This window comes from Tursiops truncatus, chromosome 1 (assembly GCF_011762595.2).
Source record: "Tursiops truncatus isolate mTurTru1 chromosome 1, mTurTru1.mat.Y, whole genome shotgun sequence".
NCBI classification, from domain to species: Eukaryota; Metazoa; Chordata; class Mammalia; order Artiodactyla; family Delphinidae; genus Tursiops; species Tursiops truncatus.
This window is the reverse complement of record NC_047034.1, coordinates 14,868,340-14,894,053: the sequence shown is the minus strand read 5'-3', so window position 1 is coordinate 14,894,053 and position 25,714 is coordinate 14,868,340. Positions and strand designations below refer to the sequence as shown.

The 25,714-nt window shown below is 38.1% G+C and overlaps 1 protein-coding gene across 1 annotated transcript in view; it reads left to right on the top strand.

The window, feature by feature from the left end:
• The window catches only part of ESRRG (estrogen related receptor gamma), a 213,960-nt gene that overhangs the window by 138,168 nt on the left and 50,078 nt on the right, over window positions 1-25,714 (top strand). Inside the window, exons 4-5 of the mRNA XM_004312775.4 lie at window positions 15,848-15,958; window positions 19,579-19,740. Coding sequence (XP_004312823.1) covers window positions 15,848-15,958; window positions 19,579-19,740 — 273 coding nt within the window. The remainder of the gene's footprint in view (window positions 1-15,847; window positions 15,959-19,578; window positions 19,741-25,714) is intronic.

Sequence of the window (25,714 nt, the reverse complement as noted above, 5' to 3'; positions counted from 1 at the left end):
CAGTATCGCTTCTGTTTTATGCTTTGGTTTTTTGGCTGCGAAACATGTGGGATCTTAGCTCCCTGACCAGGGATGGAACCCCCACCGCCTGCATTGGAAGGCAAAGTCTTAACCACTGGACCACCAGGGAAGTCCCCTGACCACCTTCTTTTAAACATATAGGTTTTATTTTTAAAAACACTCAAGAGTCTTTCCAAATTCAATTTCTTTCCCTTTCTTTTCTCATAATATCTTCGATAGTAACACTGTCTTGGCCATCTCCCAGCCACACCCACCCCCTCCAGCCATCAACAGCATCTTCTGGTCCATTGTATTCTATGACCTACCAACCCAAAGAAAGTACTGTTGAAACCAAACTCCTCCTAGGACGGTTCCAAAAAGCATTCAGCAACATCTTACTCTTTGGCCACGTCAAAGACCTTCTCTTCCATATAAGGCAAAAAGCTGGGGGAGGAAGGGTCTAGGCCAACAAAAGAGTGGTTCTTTGTCTGCTAATTCCCAGTGATGGTTAATTTGGTGTAATCTTAGTGACAGTCGAGACACAACAATGGTATTACAAGAATTGACTTTGCAGATTCCAACAGATTTCACTAGGCAGAAAGATGTTCCTTCAGAAAGTCAAGATATTTAGTAAACATAATGGATGAATTTCAAGAAAGCTTTTGCTGCCATTTCTATAAAACACAATGGAGACTTGTGCTTATTTAAGCAAGATTCTTTAAGAGGGCTTGTGTGGATCAAAACATGTCAGCATTCTTAACTGACAGGTGCTATGTGGGGCATTGATGATTCATTTTTTACTCTTGTTTGAAATGATTTTCAATGAGAATCCTAATATTTTTATACATTATTTTACCTAAAACCCTACTAAATAGAATTTTTTTTATTGAAGTATGATTGGTTTACAATGTTATGTTAGTTTCAGGTGTATAGCAAAGTGATTCAGTTATACACATACGTTTATAAATATTCTTTTTCAGATTATTTTCCCTTACAGGTTATTACAAAATACTGAGTAGAGTACCCTGTGCTATACAGTAGGTCCTTGTTGGTTATTTATTTTATATACAGTAGTGCATGTATGTCAATCCCAAACTCCTAATCTATCCCTCCACCTCCTTTCCTCTTTGGTAACCATAAGTTTGTTTTCTGTGTCTGTGGATAATAGCATTTTTTTTTGATAATAGCATGTTTAAAATAGAATTTCAAAGTATAGCCTATAGAACAACTGAAGCAATTATGCATTTAGGTTATGCTCATATATAATGAAGGCCTAAATAAAATAAAAGGATAATTTCTAAATAGCTACCAACTTTTTAAACACACAGTCCATTTCACTTATTCACTTGACATTGCAGTAGTTGTTTGAATTTGCAACTCCTGATATAAATATCAATATAAACTCACGTAACATGGGTTTTCTTTGGATGGAAAAATCTTGCAAATAAGTAATTCTCACAGAATCATTTGGCCAGCCAAATCATTATCAGGAAGATACAGAAACTGAACAATGTATCATTGGTTTAGAATTTGTGTGTGTTTATCTATTTCTGTATCTATGTGTTTCTGTATATGTGTGCATATTTGTATATATACTGTAATTTCTGATAAAAAGGGTGACTGTAGATGTTGAGATGAAACATTATGTTGTGGTGTATTTACTGAAATCTGATCCTATTTAGCCAAATGCCTTTTTATTTTGAAACTCCAGATGCAATTCAGCTAAGTGACAGCCTAGGTATTAGCTACTCATTGCTTGTTTTCAAAATCTCCATTATTAGGTCATATTCTCCTCTCCTTAGCATCATCTAGTCTCTGTGTTGTAAAATGCCCACAAATCTAAGGCTGTTCCTAATTTTCCATCCTTCAGTCTCCACAGCCATATGCAACAGGCATTGATCTTTTCCTAATGCAGTAATAAGTTAGAAGCGTTTTTCAAACGTGGGCACTTTATTTGCTGTATTGTTGTCAAGAACAAAAGGAAATGCATTTGGCCAAGGTCAGTGTGAGGGGAAGGCTGAGGCCTGTGCCAGAAAGCTTTCTGCTCTTCTGGTTCATTAATGCTATCCAGTTGGCTTTGGTCTTCCTGATTTAAGATATGAAGTATGTTGATGTTTCCCACTGCCAAGGCAGTTGTTGTACTCTGAATCTGTGGGTCAATTCCATCTTTTTAAGTACACCATTTCATTCATAGAATCTTAGAACTGGAAGAGAGCTCAACACGTGATCAAACTCATTCATCTGCTTCCAGGCAGGAGAGTAATCAAAGTGTTTAGGAAGGAGAATGGTTTTCTCCATTTATCAAATTTCCCAGCAAGACCTTGGTCTTGCTTGCTCAATAATTAGTATCTAAATATAATTCTGATTAGTAAATTTTTCTTAATATCTATTTGAGGTTTTCCCAGCAAATCAAATGCTGTTTCCTCTTACACTACCAGGATGAATATTGAAAAATTAAATTCGTATGTCCTACCTTTCAACAATGCTCTTTTCTTCAGTACTTCATTGCTGTTTTGTCACCTTCAAGCTCTCTATACCTTTCTAAAGTTACAATATACTAGTGCATTAAGAAAGACATGATAAGCAAGAATTACTGAGAGAATTGACAAGAGGTCCATATCTTTCTGTGTATACATTCCAGATTTAGAAATATCAAAAGAAAAACAAACAAAGGAAAACAAAAAAAACCCTGATGAGTACATGGCTATAAAGCATGTTGTAAATTGATTTATTCACTTACTTAGTATTTTTGAGTGTCTACTATGTGGCAGGCATGTAGCATATACTGCATGGGCCATGACAAAGCAACATGCAATTAAAATATACGTCAAAATCATCTGGCTGTATTTTGATCCTTTGAAGCTATTTCAGTTAGAGTGTCATTCATCACCATGCCCTCAACCCTCAACTTTTGTGGTGGAATTATGAATATACATAATAAATAAAATATTTGGAAGTTTGAGTTTAACCCAGATTATGGTTTTTTTTTAGTATATATATATTTATTTATTTTTGGCTGTGTTGGGTCTTCGTTGCTGCACTCAGGCTTTCTCTAGTTGTGGCGAGCGGGGGCTACTCTTCGTTGCGGTGTGCGGGCTTCTCGTTGCGGTGGCTTCTCTTGCTGCGAAGCACGGGTTCTAGGTGCGCGGGCTTCAGTAGTTGTGGCTCACGGGCTCTAGAGTGCAGGCTCAGTAGTTGTGGAGCACAGGCTTAGTTGCTCCGTGGCATGTGGGATCTTCCTGGACCAGGGCTCGAACCCGTGTCCCCTGCATTGGCAGGCGGATTCTTAACCACTGTGCCACCAGGAAGGTCCCTAACCCAGATTATGTTGTAAAAATAGAGAGCAAGCCTGTTGGCAGGAAAGAGTAAGAAAATGTGGCTTGGAATACTGCAAGGAGTTTTTCGTGGGAAATTCTGCCTCCTTCTCTATGAGGCAGTGACACTTAGAGACTTACTCCCAACATCTAGCCTTGAGCTGCCTTGTGGCTGGAAAAGCGTGTTTTTCTTTTCTTGGCGCCTTTAGGATTTCAAGATTCTTCCTGGCCTTGAGGACCATTGCGAGCATCCTGGCAGTATCTCCCAGCTAACCCCTCCTGTAACAGTTACACACAGGGAAGTCTTTCAGGAAATTTATGACCTGCTACAGATACAGGCTTTCCCCAGCCAAGACCCACTCTGTTTGGCGTGTGGAAATGTCATTGGTGTTTTCTTTTTTTACGCACTCTTCACACATCCTAATTTAAGAATAAAAGTACAGCCTATGGACCTCACCTTGCCACGGCACTTAAATGTACAATTTTCTTTCTGGCCTCAGAATAAGCACTTTCCTAATTGTTATTTTTCTTGACTGAAAATCTTGATATGTTTACATTTACTTATGTATAACTCTCCACCAAATCTTTAACATTATATATCAGTTAAGCATGAACCTGGAGTAGCACCGTATTAAAACCAAGATGCTCAGAGTAGTAACATAAGAGTGTCATTAAATGTTTGGTTTAAAAACCAGATTTTTTTTTTTTTTTTTTTGCGGTACGCGGGCCTCTCACTGTTGTGGCCTCTCCCGTTGCGGAGCACAGGCTCCGGACACACAGGCTCAGCGGCCATGGTTCACGGGCCCAGCTGCTCCGCGGCATGTGGGATCTTCTCGGACTGGGGCACGAACCCATGTCCCCTGCATCAGCAGGCGGACTCTCAACCACTGCGTCACCAGCGAAGCCCCAAAGCAGATGTTTTTTAAAAAGTCTTTTCATATGCCTATTATCTACAGCAACTCAAACTGAATTTATAGTCGTCTTGCTGAAACCAGCTAGAAGGAAGATCCTAGAAATATTCAAGAGATCAAAGGATGATAAATGGAAATTAATTGTACAGGAAACATGACTTATTTAGTGTGTCTGTCATTGATAGTCTTTTCATATTTGTCTTTAATTTTAGTGAATATATCACTTATGTATAAGTGCTTTTTTATTATCACTGCCACTCATGATTATTCTACCCTAGTTTTTCTCACAAGGTCTTAAATTCCCCAACAGTCTGATTCGTCAACTTTGGGGGAGGAAAACTGGATTTTAATTGGCTTGAAAATGTGCTCTTGTGGACTCGAGGCAGCTGGGAGTGTGTTCTGGATCTGCCATGCCGTGTTCTCCATGTCTGCATTTCTACAAGACTTAGACCATGCTCCCATGCTCTCTCTTGGTTTTCTTTTCTTTTTCTCCATTACCTTTCCTCACAAATACTCAGCAGCACAGCTGGGAGATGAATGGAGGTTAGCCATGGTATATAGATTTGGATGAGAAGGGGGTGGAAACCATTGTATTTTCTTTATTTCATATTAGACCTTGAATCAACCCATTGTAGAGTATCTCTCTAAACGTCCTCCTTTTTAAAAAATTTTTAATGAAGTATAGCTGATTTACAATGTTGTGTTAATTTCTGCTGTACAGCAAAATGATTCAGTTATACATATATACATATTCTTTTTCATATTCTTTTCTAATACGGTTTATCACAGGATATTGAATATAGTTCCCTGTGCTAGACAGTAGGACATTGTTATCTATCCTGCATACAATAGTTTTCATCTGCTCATCCCAAACTCCCAATGCTTCCCTCCTGCCCTCCTCCCCCTTGACAGCCACAAGTCTGTTCTCTATGTCTGTGAGTCTGTTTTTGTTTCCTAGATATGTTCATTGGTGCCATATTTTAGATTCCACGTGTAAGTGATATCATATGGTATCTGTCTTTCTCTTTCTGACTTACTTCACTTAGTATGATAATCTCTAGGTCCATCCATGCTGCTGCAGATGGCATTATTTCATTGTTTTTTATGGCTGAGTCTTTTTTTTTTTTAAATGTTCCTTCATTTCTTCTTGTTATAGTCTAGTCAGGCTGCTATAACAGAATACCATAGACTGGGTGGCTTATAAAGAAATTTATTTCTCACAGTTCTAGAGGCTGAGATGTCCAAGATCAAGGCACTGGCAGATTCAGAGTTCAGTGAGGGTTTCCTGGTTGATAGATAGCCTTCTTGCTGTCCTCACGTGGTGGGAAGGGCCTGGGAGCTCTCTGGGAACTCCTTTATAAGGGCACTAACCCCATCACGAGGGCTGCACCTTCATAACCTAATCACCTCAAAGGCCTCACCTCCAAATACTATCCCCTTGGGGATTCAGTTTCAACATATGAATTTTTGGAGAACACAAACATTCAGTCCCTGGCATTTCTTGTTTACTCCACTAAAATCTTACAGGGAGGCCACTGGACTCCACTGTGTTCCTCTCCATTGAATGTAATGCAGTGACTATGGCTCTCATTCCAGCTACTTGAATACCAGCTTAATTTCATATTTAATTCATTTTTACAGGGCATTGAATTTTGCATAAATATTCTTTGTGCTTCTGTTTACACAGAGAATCCCCATGGAGTGCTGTGCATTGTTATTACTATTATTATTGTATTAAATTTATTGCTGCCGGTGTCACAAGAAATAAGAAATAAACGTCAGAGTGTCGCAAGAAAATTTCTCACTGATATGAGATTTGGACGTGTACACATTAATGTTATGTTCACATTTGATCTCTATTGAACTGATTTTTTTCCCTATGTATTTTGTGGTTTTGGTACAATTCTTTTCTTCACATGACCCAGGCATATGTTCTTTCTGCTAGATTTACTTTATTTCCAGTCTCAACTTTGCAAAATCATAATCACCAGAAAAATATTAATTAAACACCATATGTCACTTTGGTATCTTAGAATTGGCTCTTGGAATTTCTGCTTGAGTCTGGTAATGCATTTTTATTAACTGTGCTGAGTTCCTAACCAATTGGCCAGGGCTTAAAGTTTTCTCCTACTAAAGTGACCATAAGCTTCTCTTTTGAGCTGAACTCTACTTTGGTTGCCCACGTGATCTAGAATCACACATGCTAAAACCAAATGACCTCCAGACTCACCACCATCTTTCTCTGTCACCTGTTTCCTTTTTTTTTTCTCCCACAACTTATATTCTCTTTGAAATCCACGTGTGGTTTTTTTGTTCACTAGACTCCACTGTATTCCTCTTCACTGGATGAAACACAGTGACTATGACTTTCAACCCGCAACTTATAAACCAGCCTGGTTGATTTCATTTTTAATTCATTTTTACAGGGCATTGAATTTTGCATAAATAATATTTGTGCTTCTGTTTACAGAGCATCCCCATGGGGTGCTGTGCACCGTTATTACTGTTATTATTGTGTTAAACTTATTGCTGCCACTGTCACATTTAATTGTGAATTAGTAGAATCACTTTTCCTGATGGTGACGTGCAACCACATTTCATGTCTTTACCCGCTAATTCACAACTTTATTCACATGAGAAGGCAGTTTCGAAAAGGATAAAGGGAAGAGTCACCAGTATTAAACAGTAACCAGACAAAATAGAGTTCAGATAGGTTTAAGTCACCGCAGTATCTCTTTCAACAGTTTATGAAATTTTTCACAGGCGAAAAAGAAAGAAAGGGAAGATTTTCTTTTTTTTCTTTAAAGGCAGTCTCTATGTTTAGCAAATACAGGCCAAGCAAGCTCGCTCGCTCGCTCTCTTTCTCTTTCTCTCTGACATCAAGCAAAGTAAGAAATAGTACCTTTTGAATAGGAGATTTCCTTTAATTACACTGGGGAAGTGATAATGGTAGGTATTGCATGTTTAATGTAATGTTCTGGGTGCCCCTTTTTCTTTCCTTTTTTTTTTTTACCCCTTCACAGCCACCTCATCTTGAGCAGAAATAAAAGGTTCAAGGCTTGTCAGCATCAGTTTATAGATAGCTGTTTAAAAATAATGAGATATTGGGTATTGTAAGGCCCAGAGCCGTCTTGCCAAGACCCATTTATTTCTATTCACCTTTTGTCAGAATTGCAGACAGAAGACATTCAATTAAAACTTGTCACCTGTTGCAGATGACCTAATTTGTACTTCTATGTGTCACAGATTAGGGCTCCATGCTTCAGATGAAGCAACTGGACCCCTGGTGGAATAATATTTTCCCTGCAAAATATTTTGTAAACTATGTCTTTTTCAGTTTTCTATGATTTTGATTTCGGCTCTCAGCCAGATTATAAATTTAGCACATACGCCTCAGAACCAGCCAAGAGCAGTGAATCACACCTTGAAAAAAAAGAAGGAGGGACTTCTTTGTGGCTATGTCCTGTGCACAGAAATCTACAAATGTATTTTGGATGCAGCTTGAATCTGAAACAGAGGGGGAAGCCTTTGTAATTTCCTATGCAAGCCTCACATGTTTAATAGTCCAGATAGCTACCAGGAGACCAAAACGAAAGACTTCCCTTTGCTAATTGTTAATTCATCTGTAGAGCAAGGAAGCTTTAATGTGAGTCCTGGCTTTTATCTCTTTTCGTGACTGAGGACTCAGTTAAAAAAAAAAAAAAAGCCCACCTAATGGATATGCATTTTCTCGCCCTGTGTGATTTTTCCCTTTTATTTCAGCAGATCTTATAGTGCTTCCACATGCAACCAAGCTATTTCCAAAGTTCCTGAATTGTTGTCATGTTATTTCAGCGGAAGTAAATGTAACCATTTGTCAAGGTGTCTAACTGAAAAGCCGCCATCGGGGTCTCCTTCTAAACTGTAAAACTCAGCCAGAATGTTGCTTTGCCTCCATGGTCCTGGCAAGACAGCCCTTGTCTTATTTCAGTGACATCTTAAAGAGGAACAAGGAGCGAGGAAATGAATATCTCTGGGTCCCTGCCTCAAGAAAAAGCAGACTGACTGAATCTTTTTATCATTTTTGGTTTACCCACAGTCTCATAGCTATAAACTTCTTCTAAGTGGAGATGCTTTATAGAGTCATAGATGCAAAATGCCTGGCCCTTCAGTGGAGTAAAAGTATCCCTCTCTCCTCCTGCTAGCTCATCATTCTGCCTTGCTGTTTACATGCACCCCCCATCAAGCTGCGAGTATTGTTTACTACAGTAATTGCGTTTTATCTGCCCGTGCTTCTGCTTTTGGAGTATATACCACATGCTCTTTTCCAAAAATAGAATTTGATGACAGAGAAGCAGTATAAACATAGGGCTTGAGAACGTGGGCTCTGCAGCCGTGGTCCCCTGAGAACGTGGGCTCGGCAGCCGTGGCCCCCAGCTGCCACTCCTGGCTCAGCCTCTTCCCAGTTCCAGTTTCCTCATTCGTAAAATGGGATGATAATAGCACCTGCTTCATAGGATTGCTGTAAGTATTAAATGTGTTCATGTACGTAAAACAATTAACCCATTGCCTGGAATAGAAGCAGCTCTCAATAACCAATGGGTGTTTTGGTTGATTCCAAGACACTTCATACAGAGATTAAGTCATTCCATTATCAATGAAGATATTGCTTGTTAAGGAGATGCAGATATCGGGAGTCAAAAGTTTGCTGAGGGCTTCCCTGGTGGCGCAGTGGTTGAGAGTCCGCCTGCCGATGCAGGGGACACGGGTTCGTGCCCCGCCAGTGAGCCGTGGCCGCTGAGCCTGCGCGTCCGGAGCCTGTGCTCCGCAACGGAAGAGGCCACAACAGTGAGAGGCCCGCGTACCGCAAAAAAAAAAAAAAAAAAAAAAAGTTTGCTGAGATAGGAAGAAAGGAACGAAATCATGAAGCCATGTTGGACAGTATCACTGTCTATTTTGAGAAAGGGCAATAATAGTAAGAGAAGGTAACTAGGGCTCGGTGTGTTTTATTGTCTCTCATGATCCTCCAGAATTTAATATGGTTAGACTCTCCCTGGAGTATCTGCGTCAATGTACAAATAATTTTCACTCATCCCTTTACTGGGGTACCTATAAATATGTACAGATACTCTAGGTAAAACTGGTACTCTCTGTAAGGACGCTGTTACGAGGAAGAACCCCATCACAGGCTGCCCCTAAACTTCTCGCCACTGTGTCTTGATACTGCCGATCTGCCTTTGCTTCCTTTCCTACAGCCCCTCAAAGGGGTTTTCTCCACCCTCTGTTTATGATGGTTCCCTCACAGAAATCTCAGGCAAATTCAAGGGCGCTTCTAGGTACTTCTTTTCCTGAACGGAAAGAGCTGGATTCCCTTCCACAGCAGAGGGAGCCGCAGTAGCAGAGACATCGTGGAGGAGAAGGTTCCCGCCCTCTTCACCTTCTTGTGTCGTAAGCTTTACTTTCCCAGGCAGCTCCTCATTCTGAAGTACAAATCATGTTGGATAACATTTCAATAATCCAACTATTTAGTTGTCATTAAAGTCACTAATCTTTTTTTTTTTTTTTTTTTTTTTTTTTTGCGGTACGCGGGCCTCTCACTGTTGTGGGCTCTCCCGTTGCAGAGCACAGGCTCCGGACGCGCAGGCTCAGCGGCCATGGCTCACGGGCCCAGCCGCTCTGCGCGGCATGTGGGATTTTCCCGGACCGGGGCACGAACCCGTGTCCCCTGCATCGGCAGGCGGGCTCTCAACCACTGTGCCACCAGGGAAGCCCCTAAAGTCATTAATCTTTTAAAATATTATTTCACTATCTTTTAAAAAATTATCATTACTTTAATTTGACTATTTGCATCTTTCTTAAGTATTCCAGGGGTCTATGTAATCAACGTTTTTAGCAAACCTTTGTTTAAGAACAATATTATAAAAAGCCTTGTCTTTAATTTAGCAAAGTAGGCTAGGATAGCCTTGTGCAATTCTCTGAAGGGGAGATCTTTAATTATCCTATGAAATGACTTTGTGCTATTAAAAGTGTGAAAAATACTTTTGTCTTTGGACTATATAATATTTTAAAAATTTGCATTTGGGCCTAAAATGTAGACTTAAAATTAGCTGACCTAAGAAGGCCTTGTGCTGAACTGTTTCACTTCTTTTGGCATTTAGGTGCCTCATAGCGTTTTTTTTTTGTTTTGTTTTTTCCTTCTTGTCCTATTCCTGTTTTCTCAATTTTGTAAATTCTGACAACTTATGAGATTTGTGATTCCCTTGTGGCAATGTAGGCACATGCAGTACTTGACAGAAAAAGCAATGTGAAACGTTCTGTTTGGTAGGTAATGTAAATATTAAAATTTTTTATTTAAAAAATGAAAGGGGTAATGGCAGTCTCCACATGAATAGAAAATCCAGTTGCCTTAATTAACTTCAAATCCTGTCAAACACTGAACATTGTGGGTATCTTATTTACTGGGAGAAATCTTCTTTTTAAACTTTTTCAAAACTGGTTTACAAGTGGAGTCCAAACAGAAACTGTTTGTATTTAAGATTGTAAAGATGTAGAGAGACAGGCTTTGCCATTGTAAGTGGAACTATTTGGATTAGATTGATGTTTGTTTATGGCAAATCTGGATTTTCCAGGTCCTGATCGTAAATACTGTTGTGTTTTTTTTGTTTGTTTCTGCTGAAAGTAGAGACTTTTAAATGAAATGTATTAGGTTAATTGGATAATTATCAATTCTCTACTTAACTTTGTATTGTGTGTTTCTAGCTAAACTCAGAGATAGCATTTTTCTTTTTGATAGACTTTGGGTTGGCTCCTGTATGTGTTCTAAAATAAATTCCAAATGATATTATTAGTGACAGGGGTGAACAGCAAATAGAATGGGATACCAAATATTTCTGTAATCACTTAGATATCAAATAATGTCATTATTTGGGTTTCATCCTTTGTATTATCTTACCATTCAGTCATACCTCAAATCTGTTTACCTACAGAATTGAGGCAGGGTAGACTGTCACACTCCATGGGGGTAGATTTTCAATAAATGATCACGATGCAAAATATATTTCAATAAATAATATAGCAATATTTCAATTGGTATTTTAAGGTTTATAAGATATTTAATAATGCATTTGTATAATATCCAAATATATTAGTACATTAGTATAATATCCAAATGTATTAGTACCTTATATTAACATAATTGGATCATTACAGCAAAACACCAGGGAGGTTATTGTCTTAATATCCATCTTATATTTGGAAAAGCAAACAGGTTAAGGAACTCAACAAAATTTACAGAGCTTGTTAATGAAAGAGCCAGAAAGAAACCATTCTGATTTGCAAACTATGCTTTATTTTTTTCCATGTTCCTCATATAATATTTAGGAATAAATTATTATATTATTACAGTTGGAAACATTTTTCTGGAAAAACTTTAAAACTAGAAATATACTGAAAATAGACTTCTTTTATTTTTAAATTTATTTATTGGCATATAGTTGCTTTACACTGCTGTGCCAGTTTCTGCTGTACAGCAAAGTGAATCAGCCATACATATACATATATCCCCTCTTTTTTGGATTTCCTTCCCATTTAGGTCACCACAGAGCACCAAGTAGAGTTCCCTGTGCTATAGAGTAGGTTCTCATTAGTTATCTATTTTATACATAGTAGCGTATATATGTGAAAATAGACTTCTTAATGATATCTGTATAGTATTGTTTTATCAGACCCTTTAAAATAACATTATTGAAGTTTCAGTGCATATATTATTATGACTCAGATGAATAAATCTGTTTATTTTCAAAGATGCACAGATAAAGAAGCTGGGTCCACATGTTTGAACACATAGTTTGGGCTGATTTAACTTTGAAACCTATGTCACTTGTGTATTTTCGTGTTATATGATTGTCCTTGGGGGGAAAAAAAACTGGTTTTACTGACTATGTTTTTTCTCCAACAGAACTGAATAAATTGATGAATGATTTTAGTATGATGTAGAAGTAGTTGCAGGTGTGTTACTAGGATTTGAGTTCAAACATTTCACTGAGTATAAAGTCAGCTAAACTAAATCATTATCATCATCATCGTTTCTCTAGAAGATGCATAAAAAGAAGATTTTCCAGATTTTGAAAAGAGGTTAAAAGCAGTATAAATATTTTTTACTTGAAATTGTTGATATTTGTCTACTTTTAACCCCCTAAAATGGGAATAAAACTTTCACATAAAAGTTATTATGATCTTTTTAAATATATCGACTCTAGAAATTTTTACCATTAATTGTTGTCTAAACTTGGCAGGAACAATTTTTCTGTATATTGACTGCCCATCAACTTTCGCTACATAATTGTACTAATTATTAATTATGTAGTATTAATATCTGTTTTTTTCCCTCTACAGTCATCTACTGAGTACCATATACATAAAGTTATAAATCATAAAAGAATGCTTTGTCCAACTGATCTTTATTTTAGGAAGTAAGAAAGCGTTAAGTCATGGCTTTTGTAAAAAAGTACTTGAATATTTAGAAACTGGATAGATACGTAGATGGGATGGATGGATGGATGGATGGATAGTAGTTTATCTACCCACACACTGAAAGGAGGTGAGAGGGAGGGAAGAAAGCAAGAAAAAGAGGGAAAAGGAGAAAGAGAAAGTGAGAATGAACATAAGAGAACACTCCTGTAGATTTTGGAGGAGCACGTAAAAATAATATGAATATTTCAGTAATTCATTGTTCACAGTTGAAAGGAAATGTACAGTAATAAAATTATTTCACAATACTTAAAGGATATATTCCTACAAATACAAAAAATATCCCATAATGCATAATAAAAATTCTGTCAATCAAGTATATGTATTTTTTTCTTCATGATATTTAATAACTAGTTTTCAGTGTTGCACTTCTCCCATAAACTTGGGCCAGTTGGCTAAGCTGATTGGTGGCTTTAGTGTGATACAACTACGTCAGAATTGTGTCCAGCCAAGACCTTGAATCCAGTCTTTCAGCCACAATCCTCTTCCATAGGCCTTCAGGATGGACGAAATCCATTGTCAGAAACTCACCAGCTCTGACTCCTGTGTTGGAAAATACACAGTGTATTGTTCAGTATTTGAGCATGTGAGGCTATATTGCTCATGGTGAACTCATGCCCTGACAGACACCAAAAGCAAAGTTTGGAGTCTACAAACCTAATCAAGATGCATTCTGTGAGCTTTTTTGGTTCCTTTTTCTTTTTAATTTTTAAAATCTTTATTGGAGTATAGTTGATTTACAGTGTTGAATTAGTTCTGCTGTACAGCAAAGTAAATCAGTTATACATATACATATATCCACTCTTTTTTAGATTCTTTTCTCATATAGGTCATTACAGAGTATGAGTAGAGTTCCCTGTGCTGTACAGTAGGTCCTTGTTGATTATCTGTTTTATATGTAGTAGTGTGTGTATGTCAGGCTTTCTTGGTTCTAACAATTTCAGAGTTATTTTTAAATGTTTCCTCCTTTTTTTAGCCTTCGTCTGTCATTGTCTTTCTCTGTCTCTGTTTGTTTCATCCTGCCTTCTCTTCACACCTCTAACCATATCACATTAATGTTCACATTGCGTTGGAGCTGGATGCCAAATGTGTTGTGGTACCACTTTTAGTTATATATGCTTTTAATTTTCTAAACTCTTATAATGGAAAATTTTTAATTCTTATAATGAAACAAATTTGAATGGATCTCAGATGAACAGACAAAATGTGACCACATTATCTAAACTGGAAAAATATTCTGGAGAAAGAAAGCAATGAAAAAAGACAAAACACGACTAAAGGGGGGAAAAGGGCGAAGGTGTTAAACTTTAGTAAATTAAGTATAGGCACAATAAAAATAGAACATTAGAAATTAGATAAACGAAGGAATGGAACTCTAGGTGCAAAATTGCTCTAAAAACAGCAGTCAAGAAATGTTTCTTCATGACTCACAAGCATTCTATTTTCACTGAATACTTAGAGACTCTACCTAAGCTCTTCGTTTTTTGATATTTGTTTGTCTGAACCTACTTACTTGCTCTTGAAGTTGCCTCCTGATATCACTTAAACTCTGCTCTGATGTTTCAGTTTGACATTTTAGGGTTTATCTAGAACCAAGTGTGTGTTTGTGTGTATCACTCAAAGGAGGTCAACTCTTAAAGTAGTAGTAATATGAAAAGTTATGTGTTTCTTTAGCTCATGGATTGATAGTCATCTTTATCATATGAGTATATATATTCACCTTCAGGATTCACATAGAAATAGATCAGCCTTTCCCAGACTGTTTCATATAATTCAGTTACACCACAACTCACCTGTTCCACATGATATTAACAAATGTTCCCAAAACAGGATCCTTGGTTAAAATGGTTTGCAAAACATTGCATAGGCTGTATCTCCCTCTGAGAGTTCTATTAGTTGCATGTCAAAGGCTCTGAGAGGGCCTTCAGTAAATTAACAATACTGAGGATCCTGTTAAACCAAATCTATTTTCTGGACAGTTTGAGAAATATGAAAATATGTACAATGAATTACTTGGTTGTGAATTTATTAGTGGATAATGTTAATACTGTCTTATCAATTAAGGTACAATCTAAGACCACAAAGCGAATCTCTCACCTCTCTCTTACTCCCAAGTAATCTTCTCTTTATTTGATAAAGATTTATATGTTTCTATCCTAAACTTTACAATTACAGACTGGAAACCACGTTATTAACAAGCGCCCCTCCCCACTGCCCCATGTAAATGAAACATTCCTTTCTTTTTAATCCCTTTCTTTCCGTTTTGCCCCTTTCCCTAATTTTATAGATCCACTGCCAGCAATACCTCCCTGAATCTTGACCCAGTCCATCACTCATGGGGAAAAAGTATTACTAAATGCCAGTCTACTTTTGCCTACTTTCTAGCTTCACGCTTCATCCCTGCCCTCCTAACAAATCCCTCCTTTGCCATCCTAGCCTCCTGAATTCTTTCAGGAATCTCCTCCTTCTAACCTGCATTCAGTCCAAACCTGCTCTCAGTTTTCTCTCATTTGAAGGAAAATACAAACTTGTGCCAAAATGTAAAGAACATGCTCCTTCTGAGACGTGTTGACTTAGAACATGGGACGATCCTCGCGTCTCATCTTGTGTAGTAGGGTTCCAGCTCTCTACAACATGTAGGGGTTTTCAACTCAATTCAGTTCCACAGGTCCATGTGGAGTCCTCTGATAGACCGGCGTGGATTGAACAGCTCTGGGTCTACTGATCTACTCAAGCCCACACATTGAGCTTTCAGGGGTGACTGATGAAGAGGATACACGTTGCCAACATCTTTAATTTGAGAAACCGTGTTAGCACCAAATTCCAGTTTCTTTGTATTAATTCTCAAGGAAAGGTGCCTTTCCTTTGGTATGTAGGTGACTCTGATGGGCTTGCATAAATGTCTCTCAGCTTGGTCATCTCTGCCAGGTTTGGTTTCCAACCTGTGCCAGTCTTGGTTCAACCGTCACTTTTCTACGTTCCTCTACTTCCCCTGGACCCTTCTGCAATCTACTCTCTGTTTACCTAGCGCCCGTGGATGATAGTCTGTATGTATTTGATTGGTCTCAAAGGTAGTTACCTCAACAGTAAGGAAGTGCCTGTCTTTCCCCACAGGAGTGCGTCTTGACAGAGTACGTGGAGGTCGGCAGAAGTACAAGCGCAGAATAGATGCGGAGAACAGCCCATACCTGAACCCTCAGTTGGTTCAGCCAGCCAAAAAGCCATGTAAGTACAGCAGACATGTCTGGCTTTCCAGCACACAACATCCTCCCAGCTGGCTCTAGGTACATCACTTCTGGCATGCCCATTCCTACTGACTCCAACGAGACTTCTCTTTGTTGGCGGGGGTGGGGAGATGTGGCTTTATGCCCAAGGATTGCCTTTGAAGAGCAACAGCAACTCAGCTAATTATCTTTTTTTCCTGTGGTTTTCTCCCCCTCTACCTTCTTTTTCACCTAGTCATTTTGTGGAAGCATAAGCATACCAAGGCATAGCTTATGTAGTGCGAATTTTACATTTACGGGTTATCTTTATTTTCAGAGGTACATAAAATGGATCGTACCATGATCATTAGTTCATTGGAGCTGTTAGTTTCAGATTTCACAAGAAAGTGATTTTTGTAGTTTCCACTAGCTAAATGAGTTTGTTCAACCTCCCAATGAAAATACATTAGGAGCCTCATTAATTTAGAGCTATAGATGGTTAACACACTAGCTAGCAACAGATTAAAACAAGGATGGGCCCTACTGATAACAAGCATAGGTTGGTGGTTCCATTTCAGACGCCCTTATGGGCATTATGAATTGTTTTTTAAAAGCCCATGGTTTGATAATGCCTGGCTGCAATTTGAAACAATGGTAGGTATGTAGCTAAAATGCAAACGCCATTCTCTTTGTCATTAGCTAAAAAGAGCTAGAATATAGATTGAGGCAGTTAACTGTGTTCCAGTTTCTGAAAGATCAGTTCATGGCTGTAGTGCAAAAGAGCTAACATTTTAGGATGTTTATGCATAGAGTTTACACGAGGCACTGAAAGTGCTTTGGTGGAAACAGTTCGCACATTTAGCTGTCTCTGTCTCAGAAGACACAACCAGCCCTCACCAGAGGAAGTTGCCGCTATAGCAGTTCTAGAAAGGACATGGGTAGTTTTTGATCTGCCTTCGAGGGAAGAGAAAAAGTGTCCTCTTCTCATTCGGATTCTCCAGGAGGGGTCGCTGCTGTGCATCATCCGTGTGAGCATATGGGCATCTGTTAAATACATAAAACAGACCCTGAACTGTAAATGAAAGGACATTTTAGCTATGTCAAAGGAAAAACAACCAGTTTTACATAAAATTGAAGCTTAAGTGAACATATGGCATGGTTTCCTCTTGCCTTTCCAAAAAACATTATGTTGATTATACCTTCAATTGTCCAATCTGGCATCTCCTCAGCCTGCATAAGCTGTCTGGCATTCTGCAAACACAATCTAGGACTGCATTAAGCAGATTTTGCACATTAGAATAAAAAAACTTTCTGATAATACAATAAAGTGCAATAAACACTAATGCTTAATTTCATTAGAGGTTTCGTTTTCCTGGATTCACTAATATCCAGACTGGGCATTTCTCATTCATTTTATATGAAGTCGACTGACACCATTGATGATATCCTCTACCGAGAGAAAAATGAGCACGAGCCCACTCGTAAGTCCACAGGATGGATAAAGAAACATCTATGGTTTTCGGCGTAAACCTGAGAAATTGGGAAGAGTCTTGTCAAGTACCTTTAAGAAGATGACAGCAGTTTCAGTGAGCTCCATTTGTCTGAGATGAAAGAGGACTCCTAATAAATCATTACTCATTATCTTAAGGCCTCTGTGTTCATTTTCCTTAGTCTATCCAATTAGTGTATTTTGGTAACAAACATTTATAAAACTTAATTTTCAGATCCTGTCAGATAAATGTCAAGAGACCAGGCATGGGCTTTGCTCAGAAAGTGGCTGGGGGAGATTTCTGGAGCCTGACTGATTGTTTGTGTACTACAGAAGCCCAAGAATGAAAATTGGGTTCTATTGATTCTAATTAGGGAAACATTAAATAAGATTCACCTAGAAACAGTGCTGCCGGCTATTCCATCTTCTGAATGATAGGAATTTCTAAGCTTCCACCGAATTTCTTTGACCCCCTCCAGTCAAGTATCCAGTGGCTTGGGTGAAACAGGTTGCATTTTCCCTGTACTAAAAGAACTCGAATCACGATTTCCTTCCGTTACATTTTTGTACCCTTTATTACTGCATTTTCTTCTAATCCTGAGGATCTAGTAGTTGCTGACAGGTTTCGCTGCATTGTCAGAGCAGTGAAAGTGGAAGCTTTTCCAAGCGTAGCTAAAAAACAGGGTGTTGTTTCGATAGCATATATGAGAAACAAATGTCCTTCTCTTCAGATCCTACGAATTAAAAAAAAAATTTGATTTTAATTTCTTTTCTAGAAAATACGATATTTGGGAATACTTCCTCCCAAATCTGTATTTTTAATTTGATAATAATTGAATATTACTGCCATTGAATGGTTATCTGTTGATAATTTGAAGTGAACAGAATTCATGTGGCGGTCATAGTAGTAAAAATTTTAAACTCTATCAGAAAAATTACAAATTGTAGCCTGGATAAGTATCCTTGTTACGTTGTTACAGCAGACAAAAAAAGAACTATGTTTTCAATTCTAAGGTATATGAAGTCTGTTCGTTTTGAGTTAAAAATGTATAGGGAAAGGCAAATGGTCTAGTAAACATAGAGGAACCTTTGACTTGGCTCACACAGATCGCATTTAATACCCTAGTTTTCTAGAGTAATAGGACACAGACGTTGAAATATCTGAGTTTATTCTTACCTATTTGTATTTCCTCACTTAGAAGAAAGTATCCAATCTAAAGCTACATGTAGAAATTGAAAGTGGGGCCAACAAGAAAAATCATTCTGTTAGCAAGGCTTTATAACCCCTTCCATAAACTCTCACATGGCCCTGAGCGATAAAACACATTTGATGTGATGCTTTCCATTTGTCTCTAGTGTTTATTTTACGAAGGATTTTAAAAACATATATCACAAATTTCAGACAGATAAATCTGAACCAGAGAATGAACTAAAGACAACAGATGAAAATAGAGGATTAAAGTATTAGACGCTCCAAAGAGGAAATACAGTCACATTTAAGTTGGAGTATTTTTCTGGAAACTGACATTGGCTGTATTTGGAAGATGGGCCGGGTGTGTGGGGAGGGGGAGAAAGGCAAGTCGTTTGTATTGAATGCATCCCACAGAGACAGAGTTATACAGTCAGTAATTCACCCCGGCAGAAGGGCTCTGACCTTTGCTCCTCTTTAAAGGAATTAGGACAGTTAATGACTTTCATGCCCATTATGTCTACGGGCAGTAGGAGTTCTTTGCCTCCTGCATTATGTTCTATATTTCAATGGCTTATGTGGATATTTATTTTAAAGCTGTTGTATGCTATTTAATCTGCTTCCCCAGATCCCACTTAAGAATCAAAGAGCAGACCCAGAAAGCCTCTAACTTCTCTTATCTGTTTGCTATAAAAAATTTCATTACAGGACAGATGCTTCATTCCAGCAAAGGCAGGTAAAGCCAGGAAGAAACAAAGAACTATTACAACTGCTATGGGTTTTCCAGAACACTGTTTAATGTATATATGTTGAACCGTAAATGGAATATTTGGGGTTGATTATAGGTGTTCGTGGGGTGTTTTTGTTGTTTTTTGTTTTTGCTCAAAACACCACCTAGTTTAGAACGTGCGAAAGAGGGATGATGCTACTAGTGATCTTGTAGTGCTCTGGTCTGATTCTGCAGATAACAAGATTGTCTCACATTTATTGGTGGCTGAACCGGAGAAGATCTATGCCATGCCTGACCCTACTGTTCCCGACAGTGACATCAAAGCCCTCACTACACTGTGCGACTTGGCCGATCGAGAATTGGTGGTTATCATTGGATGGGCGAAGCATATTCCAGGTACCTTTTCTGAAATGAAAAGGAAAGTTTGCAATTAATTCCCTAAGCTTTATATGTTGATTTAGGCAAATTCACAATTTTCTCATTAGGATTTTTAATTTTTATTTATTTATTTTAATTTGCTTTTTTATTTGTATTTTTTAAATTAATTTATTGTTCTTGGCCACACTGCACGGCTTGTGAGAACTTAGTTCCCCAAGCAGGGATTGAACCCAAACCATCGGCAGTGAAAACACAGAGTCTTAACCACTGGACCACCAGGCAATTCCCGTTCATTAGGATTTTTTTAAACCTTTACATTTGTTTTTGTCATACTTAATTTAGTGCTTTCTTGGTCCTAATAGAATCATATGCTGTTTTTATAACTGTACCATCTTGAATGCTTGTTAATTATTTTTTCGCATATGAAGGTACTATTGCCAACCTAAGATAAAGAGAATATAACTTGTTAAAATATTTCTTTATTCTTTTAAAAAGTCCGAGTTTTCTCCTAAGGAAATACTTCTGTTTTTTCTTTTCACTTTAAATAAATGTTTATGAATTGGGGGCTTTAAGGCAGACAGCCTGGGTATAAGTCCTGCCTGGCCTGCCAATGGGACAACTTCCCGAACTTACTCTATCTTAGCTTCCTAAACCCTAAATAAAGCTATAATATCGTAATAAAAAAAAGTTTTTGTCAGGAGTAGTCTAGATACCTTTTTTCCTTTTAAAAATCACTTATTTTGTTGTTCATAGTGGCGATTTATACTGAATTGTTTTTCATATTTGCATATTGCTTTGGTTTACAATTAGATATTTACCATGAATTTATACATAAATTATGAAAATAAATGTTAAATTGACATTGTAAATATTCTCATATGGTGACTTAAGAGTAGTATTTCAGGTTTTAAAAAAATATTTATTTGATTGTGCTGTGTCTTAGTTGTGGCAGGCGGGCTCCTTAGTTGTGGCATGTGAACTCTTAGTTGCAGCATGCATGTGGGATCTAGTTCCCTGACCAGGGATCGAACCCGGGCCCCCTGCATTGGGAGTGCAGAGTCTTATCCACTGCGCCCCCAGGGAAGTCCCAAAAGTAGTATTTTAAAGTATCCAATTATTTTTCTCTCCAGGCCTGTCCTTAGATCAGTGAACATACACCTGATCACAAGGTTTAAGAATTTTAGTAGTCTACTTGAATTATTGTTTGTTTGAGCTTTGATCTTCAAATAGTTTACAAACAAATTTTTGGACGATGAGCCGTGTTTCTCTGGTACAGTGAACTTATTTCTGTCTCCTTAAACTAGTTTGTCTTTATGCTTTGAATGCTACAGTAATTTCTTTAATCAAATTGATGGAAGTCCCTTTCCCAGCCCACACTGAAACCAATTTATTGGTCATGATACGCCAGCTATGTTGCTAACAGTCGTAACGAACTGTCAGGCGATATCGCAGTGAAGCTAATTTGAAGTCATTAGGTGTGCAGCGTTCAGGCGACAATTTGTTACAGTGCTTGGGAACACAGCTGACATTTCTGAATGGCTTTGTTCACTGCAGTTCTAGATGAGGCCAAGCAAATTGTAAACTAATTTAAACATCACTCTGTATTATACCGGCTACTTTGTCTTACACTGTTTGCTAATAAAGCACCCCCAATTAAGTCAAAACTAGTTAACTAGGTGAGCTGGAGTGTATTCTTTAGAAGATACCTCCACAAGGGTCACTGCATCTAAAAGAAAGATGAGAATTTGATTGTGTGGATAGCTGATTTGCATTTGGATTGTAATCATATCTATAAGGTTTTTAGAAAAAGCAAAAAAAACGAAATAGAATATGCTGAAAGGTGGTGAGACATTGGAAGTTGTAGCGGTGGAAACAACCAGAATTTACCTAAACAGTGTATGAAAACTTTTCTGGAAGGAAAGTGTGATGAAGGGTTTTAGAAAGAAACAAAACTAAGATTTGTTGAAGTGTCCACAGATACTTTTAAAAATAATCAATATATATTATATCATTTACATTTATCCACACACACAGGTACATAGACATACATACTCACAGGTTTAAAATAGCATTATTCTAACCCGGGGTTTCTCAGTCTTGATGCAATTGATGTTTGGAACCAGATAATCTTTTGTTATGGGGCCTGTCCTGTTCCTTGTAGGGTATTTAGCAACATCCTTGGTTTCTACCTATTAGCATCCTTGAGTTGTAACAAACAAAAATGTCTTCACACATTGCCAGATGTCCTCTTGGGGGGCAAAATCATGCCCCCCTTTCCCGGTTGAGACCCATTGTTCTAACCCAGGAATCAGATATTATTATCCTTAATTCAAAGATAGGGAGATCTGGGGCAGAGAGAGGTAAAAACACTTGCACAGGGCTTCCCTGGTGGCGCAGTGGTTGAGAGTCCGCCTGCCGATGCAGGGGACACGGGTTCGTGCCCCGGTCCGGGAGGATCCCACATGCCGTGGAGCGGCTGGGCCCGTGAGCCATGGCCGCTGAGCCTGCGCGTCCGGAGCCTGTGCTCCGCAACGGGAGAGGCCACGAATTCTGCCCAAGTTCTCCCTGAATTAAGAAATTTGTTAAGCCCATATTCTGTTATCGTACAGACATTCCATAATAACGATCAAGAAAAGTCGTCAACTCCTGCTGCTGCTCTCTGGAAAGGAAAAGTCAGTGATAAATTTGTGGGTCCAGTTGTGTATCTAAGTAGAAATGTCAGCTTACAGAGGAACTTGTCACAGTAAAGGGGCTCTGGTGACCTTTGTGAAGACAGTAACTTTAAATAACTATGAGTAACAGCATTTCCAGTGGTGGAAACAATTGCTATACGATTATGTGTTCAGTCTTAAGCTGAGGCTTAGAATTGGTAGGGGCTGACGTTATTCTCTCTCCCCAGCAAATGCCAGAGGAGGTTACTGTGCAATGATGATTCACAGCTCTGTTTTTCGTGATACCCGGAGGGTGTTTTAAATGACTGCAAGGAGTATCTTGGCTTTTCAGAGAGGGATTAGCAAAACACGAATTCACTGAAATGCCTTTAAGTTTCATAACAGTAAGTGTGCCATGCAGTGTTCGGAGGTAGAAGTAAAAGATGCTGTGATACCAGCGTGCTGGTCTATATAGCCGGGTTCAGGGAGCCTGGGCACGGCAGCAACATGGAGCATGGGATGGGGAGGGGGTAAAGCCAAAGAGAATATAAAGATTAAAGTCTCATTTCTGCCTTGATAAAAGTAAAAATGTGTTTTTGATACCATGACCTAGTCCTCATAACTGGGGTCAGAGCTGGAATTAAAGCCAAATCAGAACGGAAATTTCACGTCTTAATCTTCAGTTCAAAATTGTTTGTTTGTTTTTTAATGCTTCTGTTAAAACTAAAGTGAAATCTTTTTTTTTTAAATATACTAAAATCCAAGCCTTTGCTCTCTTTGTGCTGCTCTCAATTTGTGGAATCACACATACACACACACACACACACTTTTTAAAAATTAAGTTTAGCATACAAGATCAGATCAGTAGCCTTTCTGCACTCCTGGGAAGATACTTTTGTATACTTGCTTTTGCTACATAAAAAAGTGACAAATTCAACAAAAGAAAATATTGAAGAAGAATACATAGGGAGTGGGGTTTTTTTAATCAGTAAATAGAATTAGTTGACTTACTTTAATAAATCACATAAATGGAAAAGTGTGTTGTTCGGAAACATGACCATACTTTATCTCTAGAAGCAAAAAGATCACAAGGGCTTTAGAAAATGCTTGACTTTAGTTGAAGGAGCATAAGGGCACCAGAACAGATGATGGTGCCCTAATAGCCCTTTTAAAGAATGACAGGGCCCCACCATTAGCATCCTTTTATATCCTTGGAAATTGCTCATGCCTCGCTTTTCTGGTTCCTATCTGCCTGACTCTTTTTTATTTCTCTTTCAATTTCGTCCGCGCTCGGATAAGCGCACGCTAACACAATATGATTGAGCTGTAAAATGGACCGCTGTCGCCTCTAATCTCTTTTATGTAGATACGGAGGTCCTGCACACTCCACTTCATTCTCTCTCCATTGTTGGCCTTTTTTAGAATGGGCTGCCAAGTAATGGCGGCTCCGTCACATATTAGAGCTAGGTTTCACAGGGTGTGATAAGACGATTATCAGCCCAGCAGTCAGATCTATTATTGTTCTTTGTGGTTGATTAAAATATTATTTTGTACTGTAACTTTGTTAGCAAAATGCAGAATGTGCTTCGTCAGATGGTGCTTAAAAAAGCATCACCCATATTAGCTGACCTATATAAGTGGCTTAAATATATTTATGGATCTCACCAGACGAATGACTTTAAGAGAAAGGTATTTGAACAATTCAGTGAATGAATGTATTTTAGAAGTTGTTTTTTCCTTTATCAAGTATGGCAGATTATCAGGTGGGCTTGTTTATTTTTGACATGACAGATCGAACAGTTACCTGCTGAAGAAGGAGGACTCCATTCAAGTTTGGAGCCTCTTAGTGACATTTTTAAAACAGGAAAAAACCCACAAAAAACTATAGTTTTTCTTCATACCAAATGAAGGCAGGAACTATTAAGCTCAAAAAGAAAACCACACTAGGAAGAGATGTGATAAAACAGTCATTATGTATAGTTATTCATGTAAGAAACAGAAGTCTAAAGTATAGAAACCAGTATTCTCCATTTATTCTGAAACATTTTTTCTAAAACGTTCACTTAGGAAAATGTATTAAAACTTGCTCAGCGAGTTGGCTTTTTCTAGTTTTCTCGACAGAAGTACTTAGAATTTTCTATAAATGACAGAAATCTCTAAAGAACATGGATAAACTATTTCTATATTAGGATATAAATTTTGTGAGAGAATACCCAAGAATGTTTTGAACTAATATTTATGACTAATGATACTGTTTAAAGATATATTTATTGTTCTAATGCATTTTACGTAGAGATCAATTTTTTAGATTGTATCATTCCCCAGGCGAAGTTGTGAAGGTTTTGTTTTTTAACTGCCCATTATTTATGTTAAACTGCTGGCACCATTACATGATTATGACGTGTGAAAAAGCACAAAAAATTGTGGTGGAAATAATTACTGTAAGATTATGTTTCCATTTGTAACACCAGGTAAGTTTTCATGTGTATGCACGTGATTATGGTTTCACATGCAGGAAACGGCATAGTTAACTAAGAGAGTTATGTTATATATAAAAAGGACCTAATATGCTGTTTCGTTTCTGTATCATTGGCACTTGAAAAATGTACTATTGATTAGTTGATTAAAAATATGCACAGCACAAAACTATTAATTGGCTCTGAGGCTCCACCCTCCACCCCATGGTATAACTGAATTTACGCGTAGTTGTAATTTCTACTTTGCTACAAGTGAATTAAAGTGATTACAGCTCTTTTCTCAGGATTAATTTTTCTTATATACATGTAACTTAATGATTTCAGAACTGTGGAGTCATTGAGTCTTTTAGTTAAGTGGAGAAATTTTTTTTTTTTTTTTTTTTTTGCGGTACGCGGGCCTCTCACTGCCATGGCTTCTCCCGTTGCGGAGCACAGGCTCCGGACGCGCAGGCTCAGTGGCCATGGCTCACGGGCCCAGCCGCTCCGTGGCATGTGGGATCTTCCCGGACCGGGGCACGAACCCGTGTCCCCTGCATCAGCAGGCGGACTCTCAACCACTGTGCCACCAGGGAAGCCCCAAGTGGAGAAATTTTAAATTTAAGATCCAATGCCTTGGCACTTAGTAAGACTATTTAAATTACAACTATATTCAATTATCAGATAGTTGGAAGTTATGTTTAATGTACCTGGGAGTTGTATACCTGTGTACCGGTAGTTGTGGTTTATAAAAGGTAGAATAATTCTGAAAGTAAAATCAGAAAACCTGAGCTGTATATAGTTGAGTAATATTTTGTAAGTTATGTAATTGGTCTGGCCATGAGTTATATTGTGAAAATCAGATGAGGAAAAAAAACACACATGCAA